At 44.4% G+C, this 19,920-nt stretch overlaps 1 protein-coding gene across 14 annotated transcripts in view; it reads right to left on the bottom strand.

Annotated features, from left to right (window-relative positions):
- DGKZ (diacylglycerol kinase zeta) overlaps positions 1-19,920 on the bottom strand; it is a 202,983-nt gene that overhangs the window by 10,249 nt on the left and 172,814 nt on the right. For 13 of the 14 annotated variants that reach the window (XM_053305639.1, XM_053305630.1, XM_053305689.1 and 10 more), the window contains 7 exons: positions 12,427-12,467; positions 11,603-11,784; positions 10,938-10,969; positions 8,512-8,555; positions 4,332-4,455; positions 1,387-1,423; positions 400-499 (listed from right to left, as the gene is read on the bottom strand). In XM_053305639.1, coding sequence (XP_053161614.1) covers positions 400-499; positions 1,387-1,423; positions 4,332-4,455; positions 8,512-8,555; positions 10,938-10,969; positions 11,603-11,784; positions 12,427-12,467 — 560 coding nt within the window. The remainder of the gene's footprint in view (positions 1-399; positions 500-1,386; positions 1,424-4,331; positions 4,456-8,511; positions 8,556-10,937; positions 10,970-11,602; positions 11,785-12,426; positions 12,468-19,920) is intronic. The other variant, XM_053305613.1, reaches the window with a different exon arrangement.

Here is a 19,920-nt window from a genome sequence, read left to right on the forward strand (position 1 = left end):
TGAGGGCCAGTTTACATACATTCAACAGAATCAAGCAGTGAAGTTTTTTCCCTAGACTGTAGCTACTCAGGCCACAGAGGGTGATAGTGGTAGCATGTATATAGCATATTTATAAACCCTAAATACATTAAAAACAAAAAACTAGCACGTCAGACAACAACTAGGCTCAGCTCTTCTCCCTGTTATTTTGTTCCTCTATGTGCAAACAAACAGTAAACACATTTTTCTGTAGGGGAACACACAAAAATGAAACACACCCATTTGGAGGAAGGGGAGAGACCCTGCAGGCTGGAGGAACACAACCTAGGCAATGCTTCACCAGCTGACCCTACAGACCTGCTCGTAAGCTTCTCCTCTAGCCATTTCCCAACATTCCCTTCTCTCAGAGCCAGCTCTTACCTGCAGATCAGTTTTCATTAGTGAAGCCCCAGCCTCCACGATGTAATGGCAGATGGTGCGCTGGCGAAGAGCTGCAGCCTGGTGCAAACTTGTCTCGCCACTGGAAGAAAGATTAACATGGAGGAGCAAGATCAACAACACATACCCCCCTCCTGCCCTCCCTAAAAGGTAAGTGGCACAGACAGGAGGCTGCAGCAGAGGGTCCAGGATCTGGATGGAGCAGGCGGTGGCACAAACTGCTATGCATTAAGTTCTGTGCTGACCGAGAGAGATGAAAACTATGCATAGCATTAGGGATGGCAGAAGGGCCTGGCTCCTATAATGGATGGTGGCAGCAACTTGGAAGAAAAGCTGAGGAACAGGGAGAAGGCTCTCCCTTGACAATCTCACACCAGCCACTTTTGATTCGCTAAGTTACCTGAGCTGGCTGAGGAGTTTGGTGGGAAGGGGAAAGAGTGGCTTGCGAGATGAGGTGAGGGAGGCAGACACAGGAATACCTGAGCCAGGAGAGGGTTGACCTCTTTGAGTGCCTCCACAACTTCCTTCCCAAAAGCAGCCAGCATGGTATGATGAATGGCAGGCTGCCTACCTTATATGTGAGATTAGCCCTATTCATATGTTATGTTAATGCACATACAGTAGTACACTTCCTATCTGTACCATGCATTTAAGGGAACTGCATCCAGGTTCATTTTTAAAGTGAATGCTTACATGTACAGTCATTCACACAAATACATATACATGTGCACAGACATCTGTATACACGTACCACATAATGTCTGAATGAGGCTTATCTTCTGGCAGGCAATCTTTCCCTGCAAGCAGATCTACCCATGGGAAAGATACCTCTTTTCCTCCCACCCAGAGCACCTGGTGCAAACAGAACAGCTGAGACGGCTGCTTGCCCGGCCAGCAGACAGAGCCGGAGCCTTCCGCCTCTCTTAAGGACAGACACTTAAGCTAGTAATTATACAGAATGGAACTTACTTCTCTTCTTCTGCCACATCTAGAATCTCAGCAGGAGCTGGGGACAGTGAGACAAGACAAAACAATGAGACCAGCCTGCTTATCATGGTCGATGCCACTTCTTGCTCATTGCACTTTGGATGGAGTGTGTAGCTTCCTCCTATCTTCCGCTATGAGAAGTAGGGGTTGTATGATTTTCATGGTTATCAAAGATTTCTACACCCACCTACCACCACATGGCTACAGAGATTATGTAGGAAGCTGCCATATACGAGTCCATATACGAGATCAGTATTGCCTACTCTCTCTGAGCAGCTTGTAAGCATTTCATAAAAACATAAGAACAGCCCTGCGGGATCAGGCCCAAGGCCTATCTAGTCCAGCATCCTGTTTCTCATAGTGGTCCACCAGATGCCTCTGGGAAGCAAGAGCTGAAGGCATGCCCTCTCTCCTGCTGTTGCTCTCCTGCAACTGGTATTTAGAGGCATCTTGCCTCTTAGGCTGGAGCTGGCCTATAGCCCTCAGACTAGTAGCCACTGATAGGTTTATCCTCCATGCATTCAGACTTCATTCAGATAGGACGTTTTCCTCAGAGGTGCCAGGGATTGAACCCGGCACTTTCTGCATGATAAGCAGATGCTCTACTACTGAGCTCCATCCCCATCCCCGATGGCTGATTTTCCAACACTAAACTGTTTTCATCTTCTGATATCACTTTGAATGCAAAAAATACCAGAAAGCACATTCACTCTGCCACAACTATTAGAGGTCACCAATTTTGGCGGTGGGAAGAGGCTTTTAAAAAAATCCTTTGGGGGAACGGAAACTCAATTGAGGGAGTTCATCTGGGGTGTGAACGCAAGCCCTCTTCTCACAGATGCTCCATGTGTTCACTCTGCAAATAGAGGGGGAGAGGGATTGTGCTGGCTGCCCCACTTCCAAGCAGATGGGAAGCAGAGAGTCAGGTTGTCACAAGTGCAGACCCTTCCATGTGAATCAGGAACTCTGACCAGGGTTCCTGATTGCATGAAGGGTCTAAAAGAAGTGTACTACTACACCCATGAAAGTCAGGATGGGACTAGCTAGTATGAAGCAGTAGGGAGGGGTTGTGCGATTCTGCTTTGCTTCCATGTGCAGGCAAACGTGGAGCATTCATGAGAAGAGGACTCCAGACAACACATGACAAAGAAGGGAGCCTGCTGGTGACAACTAGAGTGAAACCCTGGAAGTCAGGCACAAATAGCACTTAGAGGGGTGTGTGTGTACACACATATACTGGGATGAGGGGCCAAGTGCAAACCCACTGGGGTGAGATTTTTCTTCCAGCCCCCCAAATGGTTAGGGCTTTTTTTGCATGCCACATCACCCCCAAAGAGGACAAAACTTACATGAAGCATTCTTGCTGCTGATGTTAAGAACATAAGAACATAAGAACAACCCTGCTGGATCAGGCCCAAGGCCCATCTAGTCCAGCATCCTGTTTCGCACAGTGGCCCACCAGATGCTGCTGGAAGCCACAGGCAGGAGTTGAGGGCATGCCCTCTCTCCTGCCATTACTCCCCTGCAACTGGTACTCAGAGGCACCCTGCCCTTGATGCTGGAGGTGGCCCGACTAGTAGCCATTGATAGACCTCTCCTCCATGAAGTCATCCAAACCTCTCTTAAAGCCATCCAGGTTGTTGGCTTTCACCACGTCCTGTGGCAGAGAGTTCCACAAGTGGATCACGCGTTGTGTGAAAAAGTACTTCCGTTTGTTGGTCCTAGACCTCCTGGCAATCAATTTCATGGAGTGACCCCTGGTTCTAGTGTTGTGTGAGAGGGAAAAGAATCTCTCTTTCTCCACTTTCTCCACACCATGCATGATTTTATAGACCTCTATCATGTCTCCCCGCAGACGTCTTTTTTCTAAACTAAAAAGCCCCAGGTGTTGTAGTCTTGCCTCATAAGAAAGGTGCTCTAGGCCCCTGATCATCTTGGTTGCCCTCTTCTGTACCTTCTCCAGTTCAACAATGTCCTTTTTAAGATGTGGTGACCAGAATTGTACGCAGTACTCCAAGTGTGGTCGCACCATAGTTTTGTATAAGGGCATTATAATGTTAGCCATTTTATTTTCAATCCCCTTCCTAATGATCCCTAGCATGGAATTGGCCTTTTTAACAGCTGCCGCACATTGAGTCGACACTTTCAACGAGCTGTCCACCACAACCCCAGGATCCCTTTCCTGGTCTGTCACCGACAGCTCGGATCCCATCAGCATATACTTGAAGTTGGGGGTTTTCGTCCCAATGTGCATCACTTTACACTTGCTAACATTGAACCTCATTTGCCATTTTGTCACCCGCTCCCCCAGTTTCGAGAGATCCTCCAGACGGACCTAGAGTTCCAGCCTGTCTGAGGCAAGTACGACTTTGAGGCCAAGTACGTGGGGATTATGGTTGCGCTAAGGGAGACAGGTGGCGAGGATGATGGAGGAGAAAAATGAAGGAGGTGGCAAGCGATGGCCAGATATACGTATTATCACCTGCTGCACGCCAGCCATCTGGACTGCATCTGGGCCCTGGCCAAGGCACAGATGTACAGATGTCCTCTCATCTGCACGCCCTGGTCAGACCATCTGATGATGCTGGCCATGACAGGCAGTGTACAACTGTTGGGCCCATCAGGCCAGCCACCATGGGGGCCCCACTCGCGGATGCCCTCACAGTGCACTTTTAAGTGCACTTAAAGAAGGCAGAGCATGATTGCTCCCATTTTACAGATAGAAAACATGCAGAAGGAGTAGCTACATTACTAAAGGTAAGTCCAAGCTGTAAAAGATGTGAGTCCAAGCTGTCAAAGCCCAATACCTTTGCTTTCTAGACTGCACTGGTATTTATTGCAGATGCTCACAGCCACCCTATTAAACCAGAATTACTATGGAAAACAAGAACAGACAATTGTCAGGTACTTTTCCTGCTCTGGCTTACCATTTTCAATTATGTATTTGACTATTTCCTTGCTCCCCGACTTGACTGCATGATGCAGGACAGTTTGGCCTGTGTGGTCGCGCACCATCATCAAGTCCTCTCCAGACCGGTGTAGTTCTTTGAACTATAGCAAGATACGGCAGTTTGAGATGAACTGTTCTGTGGACTTTCTTGAGGCAAGCTTTAATCAAGGCAGTTTACACAAAGGGCCTAGATAACTAAACACTATCAAGAGCAATAAATTTAAATGCTATCGGGGGAAAAAGAAAAAGAGAGAGAGAGAGAGAAAAGGCTTTTCCAGACAGGATGTTATCTCCCTTCTAAAAGACAGCAAGGTTGGGCCTAAGCCAGGCCTCCCTGGGAGGGAATTCCACAAAGGCAGAGCTACAACACCCTACTCCTCACACCAGCAGGAGACACTAATCAAGGTGAAAGCTGAGGAGATGTTAAATGTCTCTTTGCACTTCTGCCTTTCTTCTGCTTTAATATATTTATTTATTTATTTATTTATTCATTCAATTTTTTATACCGCCCTTCCTAAATGGCTCAGAGTGGTTTACAATTAAAACAGAAACAATTAAAACCAATAACAATTATAACAGAAATATAAACATAAACACCAATTAACAATTAAAACATCTTAAACAATTAAACAACCAGAATGACTAAAACCCTGAAAACCAGGTTAGAGCATTAAAACAATTAAAACTAATTAAAAACCCTGGAAGGCTAGGCCAAAGAGATAGGTTTTAAGGGCTCTCTTGAAGGTCAATAAAAAATTAAGATTGCGGATTTCTGCTGGGAGTGCATTCCACAGCCCAGGAGCAGCTACAGAGAAGGCCCGCCTCTGAGTCGCCACCAAACGAACTGGTGGTAACTGGAGACGGACCTCTGCAGAGGACCTTAATGTGCGGTGGGGATCATGCAGAAGAAGGCACTCTCTAAGATATCTCGGACCCAAGCCGTTCAGGGCTTTAAAGGTAATAACCAGCACTTTGTGTTTTGCCCAGAAACATATTGGCAGCCAGAGTAACTGTTTCAAAACAGGAAAAATATGGTCCCTCCGGGTTGCCCCAGAGACCAATCTGGCCGCTGCATTCTGAACTAACTGAAGTTTCCAGACTACGTATAAAGGCAGCCCCACGTAGAGCGCATTGCAATAGTCAAGTCAGGAGGTTACCAGCTGATGCACCACTGTTTTGAGGTTATCCTCTTCAAGGAATGGGCGAAGCTGTCGAATCATCTGAAGCTGATAGAAAGCACACCTGGCCATGGCCTCCACCTGAGATACCAGGGTGAGGCCTGGGTCCAGGAGTACTCCCAAGTTGCGCACCTGCTCCTTCCGGGGGAGTGTAACTTCCAACACAGGAAGATCTAACACACCCCTCAGATTTTGAGCCCCCACAATGAGCACCTCCGTCTTGCTTGCTTGCTTCAATTTGTTCTCCCTCATCCAGCCTATTACTGCCTGTAGGCAGGCATTTAGAGAATGAGTGCCATTTCCTGAAGATGAAAAGGTGAAGTAGATTTGGGTGTCATCAGCATACTAATAACATCCAGCACCAAACCTCCTGATGACCTCACCTAGTGGTTTGATATAGATGTTAAAAAGCATTGGTGACAGAATGGAGCCCTGAGGGACTCCATATAACAGCTCCCATTTTGAGGAACAACTGTCACCAAGCTCCACCATCTGGAATCTACCCTAGAGATAGGAGCGGAACCACTGCAAGGCAGTGCTCCCTATCCTCAACTCCCCCAGGCGATCCAGAATGATACCATGGTTGATGGTATCAAACGCCGCCAAGAGATCCAAAAGAACCAGCAGAGTCACACTCCCTCTGTCGATTCCCCGGTAAAGGCCATCCATCAGGTCGACCAAGGCTGTCTCAACCCCATAGCCAGCTCTAAAGCCAGTTTGAAATGGGTCTAGATAATCAGTTTCCTCCAAGACTGCCTGGAGCTGGTCGGCCACCACCCTCTCAATCACCTTGCCCAACCAAGGGAGATTGGAGATTGGCCTGTAACTATCCATCGCTAAGGGGTCCAGGGAAGGCTTCTTTAGGAGTGGTCTAACCATTGCCTCCTTCAGACAATGAGGCACTCTACCCTCCCTCAGTGATACATTTATGATATTAACTAGGCCACCTCCAACAATCTCCCTGCTAGATCGAAGCAGCCAAGTCGGACAAGGATCCAGAGAACAGGTGGTAGGCCGCAATGCCCCAAGCAGCTTGTCCAAATCCTCAGGAGTCAAAGACTGAAACTGATCCAATCTAATACTGCAAAAGGGATCGCTGGACACCTCCTCCATAGATCTTGCAGAAATAGTAGAGTCCAAGCTGGACCAAACACAGGAGATCTTATTAGCAAAGAATGAATAAGGTATCTATATTTGGTATATAGATACCAAAGGGCCCCCAATTTTGACCATGGGGGGGGCCTTCCCTCTCCCACTGTTCTGTGGTCTCACTGAAAAATCCCCCCAACTTGCTATTTGTCCCGGGAGGGAAGTTGTCATTAAGACCAACAGCAGCTTCCCTCCCAGGGCAAAGAGCAGCTCTGGTGGTGAGGGGGAGATTTTTGTCAGGACTTCCCACACAGGAGGAAAAGTTCCTCCACCGCATGGTCCCAGTCTAGATCGGGGGTCCCTATGAGCCCCTGGTGGCGCAGTGGTAAAACTGCCGCCCTGTAACCAGAAGGTTACAAGTTCGATCCTGACCAGGGGCTCAAGGTTGACTCAGCCTTCCATCCTTCTGAGGTCGGTAAAATGAGTACCCAGAATGTTGGGGGCAATATGCTAAATCATTGTAAACCGCTTAGAGAGCTCCGGCTATAAAGCGGTATATAAATGTAAGTGCTATTGCTATTGCTATGGTTGCTATATAAAGAACAAACTGATGGACATGTGAAGACTGATTTAATGTCTGGACTTTCATACTGTGGAGCAAGGACTTCACTGCAGATCTTGAGACCCATGGAGGCTCACATAGCTACATAATTGTACACACTGGCACATTTTAAAAGGACTGGGGTGATTTTATTATCTTTTTTCTAAAACTGGAAAATCGTACCAGGAGGTAAGAAATCACTAGCTCTCCTACAGCGCAGTCAGCTACCTGTCTAAGCTACAAGTGAGCTTGCTGTTTCTGTAGCACTTTAAACACCAGCACAGCTTGTAAAAGCAGGGAGGCTCCATAGGTACATACGAACATTGGAAATAATGGAGGTAGCAGCAAGAATGCAAGGACGCACTCTTTAATAGCAACAGAACATGGGGTTTAAACTGCTGTGGAAGCAGTGAGCATTCCTGTTGCTTAGACAGGTATGTGAGCCACTGTAAATCTTCCTTGGCTACTTCTTGTATCTCACACAGTAAATACACACACACACACACACACACACACACACTCCCATGGTTCTCTTGGTCTATTTTGTTAAATAAAACAACTGTTGAGATGGCTTAGACACTAAATATGGTATGATTAACAACAGAATAATTATAGAGATATCTCACCTCATGGTGAAATGTCCCAGAATGCAAAACATTGTGTTAACTAAGTTATGCTGAGCTCCATCAGAACAGGTATAGATCAGGTTTCTCCTACCTGGGGTCACCAGGGCTGTATACCTGATCTACAGATTTGCCATGCTTCCAATTTCAGCAGAATGAATAATCCTCTCTAAGTAGCCACAATATGGCACACAACAACTTTGTCCCGACATCACTGTTGGCTGCAGTGCAGATGCTGTAGGGTACAGTACAGATCCTACAGGTGAGATGCACTCTGGGAAGCCTTCGAAATGGTACTGACCAGCACTCTTTACGATACACCCAATTTTGACTGGAGATCCAAACACAATTCTGTTTAATTTGCCAAGCTGCTTTTGTAGCACTTTGATCGCAATAGAAGGTCCTCTCAATCAGCCTGCTAAGAGGTTCACCTGGCATAGGAAGGGAATACTTGAAAGAAAGCTTGTGGGGGAAGGCCAACAGGCAAGTTGATCTCAACAAGTCAATAACTGCACTGTAAGGGGTTGCAGAAGGAAAAGCCAACAACAGCATCGTATTCAATGCTCGAGGGAGGGAGAGAGGGAGGGGAGACGACAAAGCTGTGGCAAGGGCTACTGCACCTTCCCCAGCTCAGCAGCTTGGTTTTTAGCACACAGTAACTATTACCTTGTGAAAATCGTTATTCTTGGCAGCATCTATCAAAGCATCATCTGCAAGGAGGAGACATACGTCAGGGTTACAAAACCAAGCAGGAGACAGGGAGATGGTAGCAGTGCAGGGGATGGGAATACTGGCCAAAGAGACAGCAACTGGGGAGCGAACCACCACGGAAGCCAGGGGGCAAGGATTGACTAATAAACCCAGAGTGATGTGTATTAGCCAGAGGGCTCTAGGGAAATTGCTTGGCCTTTATCTGCCCACTAAACATGTCTAGACAGTATGTGACAGTTGTGTACTGCTGCAAAAACACATGCCTAATATCTAGGCCGTTGTGGTCTGTAGACGTTAACTCCTGTTGGGGGTGCCTGGAGTTTGTGCGGAGGAGGAAGGGTAAGAACGAAGGAGTGTGCCCACAACAGACATTTCTGATGCTCAGTGTGAAGGCAGCACGATTCCCGTCAATCTGGCACTAGCTCCATCTTGCAGCTCGGGTTTCAACCTCCTTCCCCATTTGCCACTCTCTTCTCCTCATTTAGGTTTGGCGAAGATTATTTCAAGCCCACTGGGGCAAGGAACCTTCAGCATAAAGAGGTAAGTGGAGGAGGACACTGGCTGGGGATGCCTCTCATCAGTGACTCACTCAAACGTCCAGGAATTAAGCTCTGTTGAAGCTCCAGGAAACACTTTCTATTTGGCTCAGCCAAGGGAGGCCCCCTGACCTTGTGCTCACACCTCCTGAGGCCCTTAGTGGTGCCTGGCAGAAACTAGCCCCTCACACACCCCAGCCATGCATCCCAAGACTCTGCAGGTGGGAAATGAGCCCTGCACCACGATGGTATTTCCTGCCAGACTTTGCAAATTTGCTGAGGAAGGTAGCTTGTTAAACCAATGAATGTCAGATCTCATCCAGCTAGTCAGGCCTGCAGCTACTCCCTGGAAGGAATTACCTGATGAGGGCCCCTGCAGCTCTCAATTCCTGCTACAGCAGGGATGAAGGCATTAAGCTCCAATTCTCCTGCATGCCAGCACATTGTTTAGCTCCAGCTTGGCCTTCCCCTGTAAGCTTTGCAGCTGAACCTTCCCCATTGCAGCCTATTGAAAGCTAAATGCCAATTCTCCCTCAAGCTATGCTGAAACTTGCTTGTTTTCAGAAGTGGGCCAGTTCCAACATAACTTTTAATGTTTTTTTTAAAGGCCTTAGCCTCATGAGCTGTGGCAACGCAAGCACAATTGTGGCAGGTCCACTCTCCATCAGTGTACATGTTCAAACTGATTAATTACAGATGTCAATTTTTCATTAATGCTTCCTACCTCCAGGATTATACCAGCAAGATTTTATCTCAACTTCCTGACTCATCAGATGATAATCCAAGCTAATTTGGGTGAATGGGGGCAACTTGAAGGAAGACTACTTACTTACGTCTAACTTTATTGCAGTCTGCAACCAATATTAACAACATCCTTAAATTAAAACATCTTAAAACAAAGTCTCACTGCAATTACACATAAATATGTATGGTAAAAAGGCATAAGAAAAATAAGGAGTGATTCTTAATTCTTCCAGTGACCAATTCTGCACGTTGAAGCTCAAAATCGCATGGCTTTTTGTGTTATTTCGTTATTCTGATCAGACAGCAACCAATATAGAACTCATCCAAATGTGCAGGAAATTTTCCTATTACAGGCATTATTAGGTCCCTCCATGAATCTCAATATAATTGACAGTATAGCAGCATATGTTCAATATGGACAACTAAAGCAGCCACCATATTCCACTAAGCTTATCTGCCCATCAGAACTCCATTGTCCTGGAGGACTACACTCATCTGAATCCATTCCAGTAGTAAGTGAAATGATGGCACAGCACATCTCTGTATTACTGGGCATCATGCAGAAATCCCTAAATTCATCCAGGTAAGAACCTGTGTCATTGGCACCGACTGAGATCCATGCAGGTGCACTGCAAAATGCAGCATACAAAACCAAGCACATTTTCCTGGAACTGGTCCTGTGTTTCACAAAGTAATGCCAGACTGGGGAACCGAAGGACATAAAGTTGCAGCACATAAGAACATAAGAAGAGCCTTGCTGGATCTGGCCCAAGGCCTATCTAGTCCAGGATACTGTTTCTCACAGTGGCCCACCAGATGCCTCCGGGAAGATAAAAAGCAGGAGATGAAGGCATGCCCCCTCTTTTGCTGTGGCTCCCCTGTAACTGGTATTCAAAGGCATCCTGGACCAAGACTAGTATCCACTGATAGATTTGTCTATCGGCGAACTTGTCCAAGCCCCCTTTAGTCATATAAGCTGGTGGCCATCACCACAACCTGTGGCAAAAACCAATGACAGAGAACTGGTTCATATCCACTATCTCAACACAGTGGCTAGAAGAAAATATGTTGGAGGCCCATACTGTGGACAAAAAGTCTCACCTTTGATGGGATGGCAGCTCCCTGCTTCCGAGCTAGAAAAACAAGATGAGAGAGATCCAAACTTAATAAGATTCAATCTTTCTTGAAGCATCCCACTGGTAAAATTCCTCTGCTCCAACAAGTCCTCTCTATTGGTCTGGTCTGAAAGGGCTAGGAATGAAAGTAACGGAAGTTCCCACAGATGCAGAATTCTGCTTTGCTTCTTGTGTGTGATGGAGCCAAAAGGGAGGAAGGGCAAGTAATCAAACTATAGGGAGATGTTATTTTCTTGCTTTGTTCCTCGTTTTATTCCACTGTACCTGCACTATCTTACTTATGTTTCCCTTTCCCATATCAGTATGCCACACACAGTCTTGGCTTAGTACACTATCGGATGTACTAACCACGCACATCTAAGTAGGCTCAAGTTTGAAATAGGTGAACTAATCTACAGGTAATCTTAAAGATAGTTGCCAAGAGAGAAGGCACTCCTCAGCCTCATTTTTTTTTCTATTCTTCACATTTACCCTGAGAGCAAACACAAGAGGAGGAATTGGTGCCTGCTCATATAATGCCCATCTTCCATCCTGCATCCATCTTTAAGTTAGTCATCTTCTCTTCCTGGAGATCTTTCCCCAACCTAGCCTGGTCTTTCTTACTTCTAGGCCCCAAACAGACCGCCTCACCTGGAGACTGGTGTAGATGGTGGTGAAGCTGGTAGATCAAGGTGTTGCCTTGTGGGTGTTGTGGGCACATCAACAAGGTCAGGCATGGCAGGAGATGTGCCCACTGTCTGGGTGAGCACCAGCTCTGGGTCCAACACAAAGAGCTCATCTTGGGAGATCTCCGTCACATAGTTGAGATGTTCCTGAGGAAGTACAGGCCAACAATTTCAGAAATGGGATCCCTGTACTGTGTCCAACTTAACACTGTAGATTCTGGGCAGGGGACTTACTCTGATCTGAGTATCCTCTACTTTTTCTTTCAGCCAGTGATTGTGGGATGAGGCCAAACAGAATTAGTAACAATCCTCTAGTAGTGCCCCTTCTGGGACCTTTGCTGGCACTGCTGTTGCTGTTGAAATTGTACCCATTGGTTTGTGTTTGAAGCTATTGCATGTACAGAGTTTATGTGAATCAGTATAGCTAATGACTCACAGCGTAATATATTAACTTATTAACTATGCAAGTTTATTGGGGACGATAATAATTACTTTTACTGCAGAGCTAACAAACAACTCTTTACAAACTTCCCGTTTCTTGGGCATGATTCTCTAGACTCAAAATGACATTTTGCCCTAAATATTTCTTCCACACGAGTGGATCAAGAATGAAAGGTCTAGGAGTTTGACAGCAGGAAACAAATACCTCTGACCTCAAGACTAAATCCCTTTATTCAATAAATGTAATCACAAGGCTTGGGACATTCTAAAGGAAATAAAAACCAAGTAGGAGGCAGCATACAGACAAATCTCAGATCCATAGTCCCTTGAGAGCAAACTGGGGCTCACCTGGGCACGGTCTATTCTATAAAAGCGATCTGCAGTAGTTGCTGCAAGAGAGAAAGAGACAGAAGGACTTAACATTTATACAACAGTTTAGAACATTCAAAGACTTCCCATACATTAACTCAGTAATCCTCACAAGAACCCTGTGAGGCTGGTCAGCATTGTCACCCCCATATTGCAGATATGGCCTCCCTGGTTCATAGCTTAGTCTCTTTGCAGTTCTCAAGAATTCAGGTGACTAGAACCAACAAGGTTCTGCCTTCTGCCAAGTCAGGCTATTAGTCCATCTAGGTTAGTAATGTCTGTGCTGACAGGCAGTGGCACTCTGGTGTTTCAGACAAGTCTTTTCCAGCCCTACCTGGAGATGCCAAGTATTGAACCTGGGACCTCCTGCACAAAACAACAAATAATTCAATCACACCCACAAAACTACATTGAATGCATTTCATGTCCACTTTGTGGCTATGAACCAGGGCTGCACAACTTGTTTCTGGACTACAACTCCCATCACCCGCAGCCACAGTGGCCAATAGTCAGAGATGATGGGAGTTGCAGACCAGCTTCTGCAGCAGGGCCGAAGTTGTGCAGCCCTGAGCTAAACAAAGGAGGACCTATACAGGAGACGAGATTATATTGCTACTATAACACACTTTACATGGGCCTGCCCTGAAAACCTTTTGGCACTTGGCCACATCATTCCACTACTGTATTACCTGCACTGGCTTTTACTGTATTTCTGGGTGTGATTCAAGGGGCTGGTTATTACCTTTAAAGCCCTTAATGGCTTAAGACTAAGATAACTAAAGGACTGCCAACTCCCACATGAATTTGCATAACCTGTAAAATCATTTAGACAGGCACTCCTGTGCATCCCACTTCTAGCTAAAGACTGGTTTGCAGTGATGCATAGACAGGCCTTCTCTGTGTTGGTCCCTGTACTTTGAAACTCACTCCCTTGCAATCTTTGATTCCTCCCCTCTTTGCCTGCTTTTAAGAGGCAGTTCTTCCAGCAGATCTACCATGATTTTTCATAATTGGTTGTGGTCTGCTAGAATATTTCTTTTTTGTATTTTTAATAAGCTATTTTCTTGTCTTTACTTTCTTTTACTTTTCTTGTCTTTACTTTCTTAAAGTAAATACCTTTAATCGTGTTAAGGTAGTTTGTGGGAAAGCAGGAGGGACAGAATTGTCTAAATAAATAAATAAAACAGATGACCGTAGCAAGCAGAAGATGCCAAAGAAGCAGAGGGTATTACTTTAACCTGTGCTCTGTTTTGAGTATTCTCTATATAGCTCTTCTATGTAGGTAGGCAGCCTGTCACTGTCTGCCTCTTTTGAGGAGTTCTGCACAGCCCCGTAAAGCCATATACAAAATGAAAAATTAGGCATCCTACAGGTGACACGGGAGAGGTCTTCTTCTGTAGTTGCCCCCACGTTGTGCAACTCACTCTCCCATAAGGTAAATGTGGTCCTCTGCCTGCTTTTAAATGCCAACTAAAATTTCTTTCTTTGGGCTGGTTTTTGGACTAGATTTTAGTTTGTCCCTTTGATCTCTCTTCAATTTATGGTTTTAATTGCTTCAGCGCAGAAATGTATTTTTATATTGTTACTGTTTATATTGTTTCTGTCATTGTTGCTAGTTTAAAAAGTGATTGTAAGCTGCCCTGAGTTAATTGCAAGAATGTCAGGGCTTTCTAAAATACACACACATACATACAAACAAATGCACGTTGAATTTTAAGAAAAGCTATGCTGCTTCTTAAATGTTTGTTTTAAAAATTAGCTTTGAATGACTCCTCTAGCACTGAAGTAGCACACCAGAGAAACAGAAGTGCCTTCAATTTTTAAAAAATATATATCACAAAACAGTGCTGACTGGGTAGATGGCATAAGAACATCATAGCAGCCCCGTGGGATCAGGCCCAAGGCCTATCTAGTCCAGTATTGTGTTTCACACAGTGGCCCACCAGAAGCTTCTGAGAAGCCCACAGGCCTTTTCTCCTGCTGTGACTCCCCTGCAACTGGTATTCAGAAGCAGAGGTGCTCTTACCCCTGAACTTCAGAGCTGAAGTCCAGGGCCTCCACAGGCCCTGGGGCCCTTCTTAATTTGCAGGGGAGGGGGGACCTCCAAAGGCCTTTAGGTCCAGGCTCCAAAATTACCTAGGTGTACCTCCGTTTAGAGGCATCTTGCCATTGCCTCTGAGGCTGGAAGTGGCTTATAGCCACCAGACTAGTAGCCATTGATAGACCCGTTCTTCAAGAATCTGTCTAAGCCCCTTTTAAAGCCATCCAAGCTAGTGGCCATCACCACATCCTGTGGCAGAGAATTTCATAGATTAGTTACGTGCTGTGTAGGGAAAGTACTTCCTTTCATTGGTCCTAAATTTTCTGGCAATCAGGTTGGGCTGGTAAGGAAATCATATCACACAGTACTACCAGAGACATCACAGGCATCAAGTACAGGGCAGCCAATCCTTCTGGAAAGCCTGCCACAAGTCATACCCAAAGTGAAAAATATGACAAAGTACCACCACTCTAATATCCTCTGTTATATGCAGACGTAGCCTCCCACACACCCTGAAGTGGTTTCACCTCTAGTCTACTAAGCTGGGGAGTGAGCAGCAGATCAGTGCTGAAGAGGAGGCAGGAGTGTCATTCTAACTTCCTGCTGAAGCTGAACAGACAAAGACCCTCTAGCTCCAGTCAAGGAGTGCTACAAGGTCCCATTGTTCATGCCACCTATGCTGCAGGCTGGACACCCATGAGACTCACAAAACTGCATTCCATAACACATTTGGAGTTGCGCTAAACGATGAACACATTAGCTGAAAGAAGCTGTCTGTTTTCCAAAATGCTGTAGCTGGGATGATGCTCTGTCCTTGCAAGTTAAATGCTACACTATGGCAACACAGTTGGATCCTGTGCAGCAAGTGAATGATGACCTTGTGCTTGCCACCCTATAAACTGATTGTTTGGAAAGGCCCTCTATTTGAGCAATGATAGCTTTGGCTTGAGTGTCGAGGACCAGTTAAAAACCCACACCATGATTAATGAAAGACAGGCAGAACAAGGGACAGAAAGAAAAACAGACAATTATGGATTTCTTCCCCCCAATTGTCCTTGTGCCACCAAAAATTGTTTTGGCACAAGGACAAGAACTGTTTTTGAATGCTTAGTAGCAGAGAAAAGCTTCTCAAATCTGTTTTGCAGCTGTTCTTGGACTTCCTGTGCATTTGGACTATTTGCTTGCAGAACTGCAGGTGCAAGAACTCTTGCTCCTCCACAATACAATGATCCAAGTATTAAAGGTTGCTATGGGAGTTTGTACATCTTCTGTATTGTTAATATATGAACCGTTGTATATAACTTACTGATACACACTGGGGGGAATCAGTTTTTCCTATTCTTCCAAGCAGCAGCCCAGGCCAGAGCGCTCAGGCCATCAGTTCCTGAAGAGACCACCAACAGTCTAAGACAGGACAACTTTGTTCCTATAATTTTGTAATATTTACTTTGTTGCTGCTGTTCTAGCATTCCTTTTGCTACAGAAACTGCTCCAAGAACTTTTTTTTAAAAATTGAAAAACATGATAATTACAAAATCCACTTCAGGAGAAAAGCTGCAGCAAAAACAAAGAGAAGAACACTACTGCTTTGTTCTTCTAATCCAGCTGGGTAAAAATAGTTTTAAAAGGTATAGGGTTTTGTTTTTGTGAGAGCACTTAGGTAATACAGTGGGGGGAAATGTAATCTACATTCTGATGAGAAACACTACAGATTAATCAAATAGATTAAAAATAAATTCACATTAAAATGTGGCAGTGCTCTCACGAACATGCATCACAATGAGACTGTGGGGAAAGGAATGTGGGGAAGGGATTTAAGCAGCAATCCTCTGTACACTTACTTAGAAGTACACTTGCAGTAAAAGGTAAAGTATGCTGTCAAGTCAGTGTCGACTCCTGGCACCCACAGAGCCCTGTGGTTGTCTTTGGTAGAATACAGGAGGGGTTTACCATTGCCTCCTCTCGTGCAGTATGAGATGATGCCTTTCAGCATCTCCCTATATCACTGCTGCCCGATAGAGGTGTTTACCAGCGGTGATTCAAACCGGCAACCTCTGGCTTGCTAATCAAGTCATTTCTCCGCTGCACAATTAGGTGGTTTACACTTACTGAATACAGCAAAATTTGCTTCAAAGTAAACCTAGATATGGGTGGGTTGCTAAGAGTTTTTGCTATGCTTTATTCACTCTGTTGTTGATAAATAATATCCATGCCTTAACTGATCTTGAGGATATGCCCTAACATCCAGAGTGATTCATCGAGTCTGCATCAATAACTGCAAATCAAACCAGAGAAAGAATGGTGCTCTCTCAGGATAAATCAAGTAGGAATAAGAGTGGGATTTCATGAACTCCCCCCTCTGGTAGCCAACTATATCACTTTAAATGAACTGAAAGAACGAACAAAGAACAAACATTCCTCTTGAGTGCTCAGGGTTTTGCCAGCATTTCAATGAAAGGGGAAGGGAATATGCTGTATATTCTCCAAGGGAAATCCTGCACCACTGTAACCCATACTGTGGGTTTCTGCATAGTGGTAACATACTGGGGGTTGGCTGCCAAAGGCACACCTCTCATATCTTCTGCAGCTGAGCACACTTGTGCTGTGGTGCAATTTGACCTCTGGGCATTGCCTTTTGCAGTTCTTTTTTAAACTGAGACCAGTTTTAATCACTATTATAAACTTCTGCCCCTCTTATTTTTAAAAATAAAACCCCTACTCCCATTAATGTTTACTCAGATGTAAGCCTCACTGCTGTTAAAGCAACTTTCTCCCTCCAAAAAGCAGGGAAGGAGAACCACTAAAAACATCGTTCCCATCCCAACTACTCCAACAGCAGCAATTTAAATGGCAAAAAATTAAGCCTTCAAATTTTTAAGTGTGCTTGCAAGGAAACCACTGGAACTATTTCTAGAGATGTAAGTTTTGGGTGGTATAAAAATGTTTAAACAAACAAACAAACAAATAAATTTCTCTAAAATGGCGGGTGGTGGGGCATCAGACGGTTCTACCATCTAATGATTTTAATATGCATGCAAGTTTCATTCCATTCTGAGAGGAAATAAAAAAATTATGGGATAGGATGGCCCCAAATTCAATATGCTTTGCTTGCACAGAAACTCCTGTACTTATCAATCTCCCATTTGGGTGGCATCATGCCCTCCCAAGGAACAAACATGCCTGCAATTCTTTCCAATTTTAACAAACAAAACAAGTCATCAAGAGAAGAACGCTTAAACTTTGTCATCTCTACAGAAACCTCTACACCTATCTGCCTGAAATAGGAATGACATAATACCCTCAGAAGCAACTAACATACTTGCAATTTTCAGGCAATTCTGTCAAGAAATAAAAATGTTATTGGCATTTTAGTAATATCTTCATATAGTCTAGAGAATCGTTTTAGTAGTAGTATAGATAATTTAGTAAAATATCATTTTATTACTATACTCCCCACTCCTTGCCCAATAATGGAGAGAGGAGTGGCAATTTAATAGAAAATTTAAAAGAGAGGAAATCATAATTTCAACAGTACAGTGTATGTATGTTTACTCAGAAGTAAGTGCTACTATGTTCAATGCGGCTTGCTAAAAAAAAAAAAAAGTATCCACAGGATTGTAGCCAGGGAATTATTAGGCAGAAGGAAAGGGGAATGATCAGGCAGGATTTCAGGACATGATTAATTAATGAACAGCAACAATGCCCAGAAAACTTAGACACTTAAAATCACATCAAACATTGTTTCTTTCATTCCAAGCTCCACTGGAGTCTCAGAAGAAGAGGTAGGGATGGGGGAATGCTGCAGAAGTTTGATAAATCAGAAATGTGCAACAGAACCACCTTCTTCTTCTTTTTAAAGAGTCTCTGTTGGGAGGTGAGGACAGTGAGAAGCCCAAGGGAGAGCGGGAAGGAGGTACCAGGAGTCAACTGGCAACCTTCCATTTCTGATTGGGACAGAGAACAGTGACATGAGTACACAAAAGAAACCATGAGAATTGCTGCATGTGGAAGCTCCATTCTCTTCCATATGTAGTACAATTTGGAACACCACGGAATTAACGGCAAAAAAGCCCTCCATCTTGAAGGGCCCCCCAAACAGAAAGCGCAAATGTACAGGATATTAGCCTTGGTAGTTCCACTCAATTTACTGACACAGCCCCTGTGGGATCCTAGGAATCACATACATCATCTATTATATTGGTCCTCCCAGCAATGGAGATTACACTCTCCTTCTTTCCACAAAGGCAAAGGTAAAGTATGCCATCGAGTCGGTATTGACTTCTGGCGACCACAGAGGCCTGTGGTTGTCTTTGGTAGAATACAGGAGATGTTTGCCATTTCCATTTCCCATGCAGTATGAGATGATGCCTTTCTGCATCTTCCTATATCGCTGCTGCCCAATATATTTTTTTCTTGTTTAAATTTTTATTGATTTTAACAATATCTTAACGTTCACAACACATTAAACAAATATTGACTTCCCGCTCACACCTCCTCGTGAATCACCAACTATAGAATTAACCCTTGCTATAATAGTAATTCAAAACATATATCTAAACCAGTGATTCTCAAACTTGGGTCCTCAGGTATTATTGGACTTCAACTCCCATAATCCCCAACCAAAGGCCACTGAGGCTGGGGATTATGGGAGTTGAAGTCCAATAACAGCTGAGGACCCAAGTTTGAGAATCCCTGATCTAAACTTTACAAACTCAATTTTGATCTACCCAACCTGCTAATATTACTAAATTTCAAACCCTGTTGTAAAATCAATATTAGGAAAGTAGTTCTTTTAGTATAATAAGAATGGTTTCCAATCTTCTTTAAAGCATTCCAAATTTTGGTCTCTTATAAGTACAGTAAATTTTGCCATCTCCGCATATTCCAAAATTTTTATCAGCCAATCTTCTTTTGAGGGCAGTTCATTACTCTTCCATTTCTGCACATATATTATTCTGGCCGCCATGGTAGCGTACATAAAGAATGTTAAGTTGGTTGTAGAAAACACTCCTTGCTTTATTCCCAGCAGGAAGGATTCTGGCTTCTTAGGAAATGTCATTTTGAAAATTTTCTTTAACTCATTATATATCATGTCCCAAAAGGCCTTAGCCTTCCTACAGGTCCACCACATATGAAAAAAAGTTCCTTCAGAGTATCCACATTTCCAACATTTGTTTGAGCTGCTGCCCAATATATGTATTTCCATACCAGTGCAGATTCGAACCGGCAACCTCTGGCTTGCTAGTCATGTCATTTCCCCGCTGTGCCATTAGGTGGCTTTCACAAATGTATTGCTACGATATACAAAATTCTGAGATACACATAACTATGGCTGTGGTGAGGAGCAAGTAAGTATCCTAAAATAGACATGATCCCCTCAGAAGAGGCCCAACAATTCTCTCATTCTGTACACAAAACCACAGGACTATGAC

This window comes from Hemicordylus capensis, chromosome 1 (genome assembly GCF_027244095.1).
Source record: "Hemicordylus capensis ecotype Gifberg chromosome 1, rHemCap1.1.pri, whole genome shotgun sequence".
NCBI classification, from domain to species: domain Eukaryota; kingdom Metazoa; phylum Chordata; class Lepidosauria; order Squamata; family Cordylidae; genus Hemicordylus; species Hemicordylus capensis.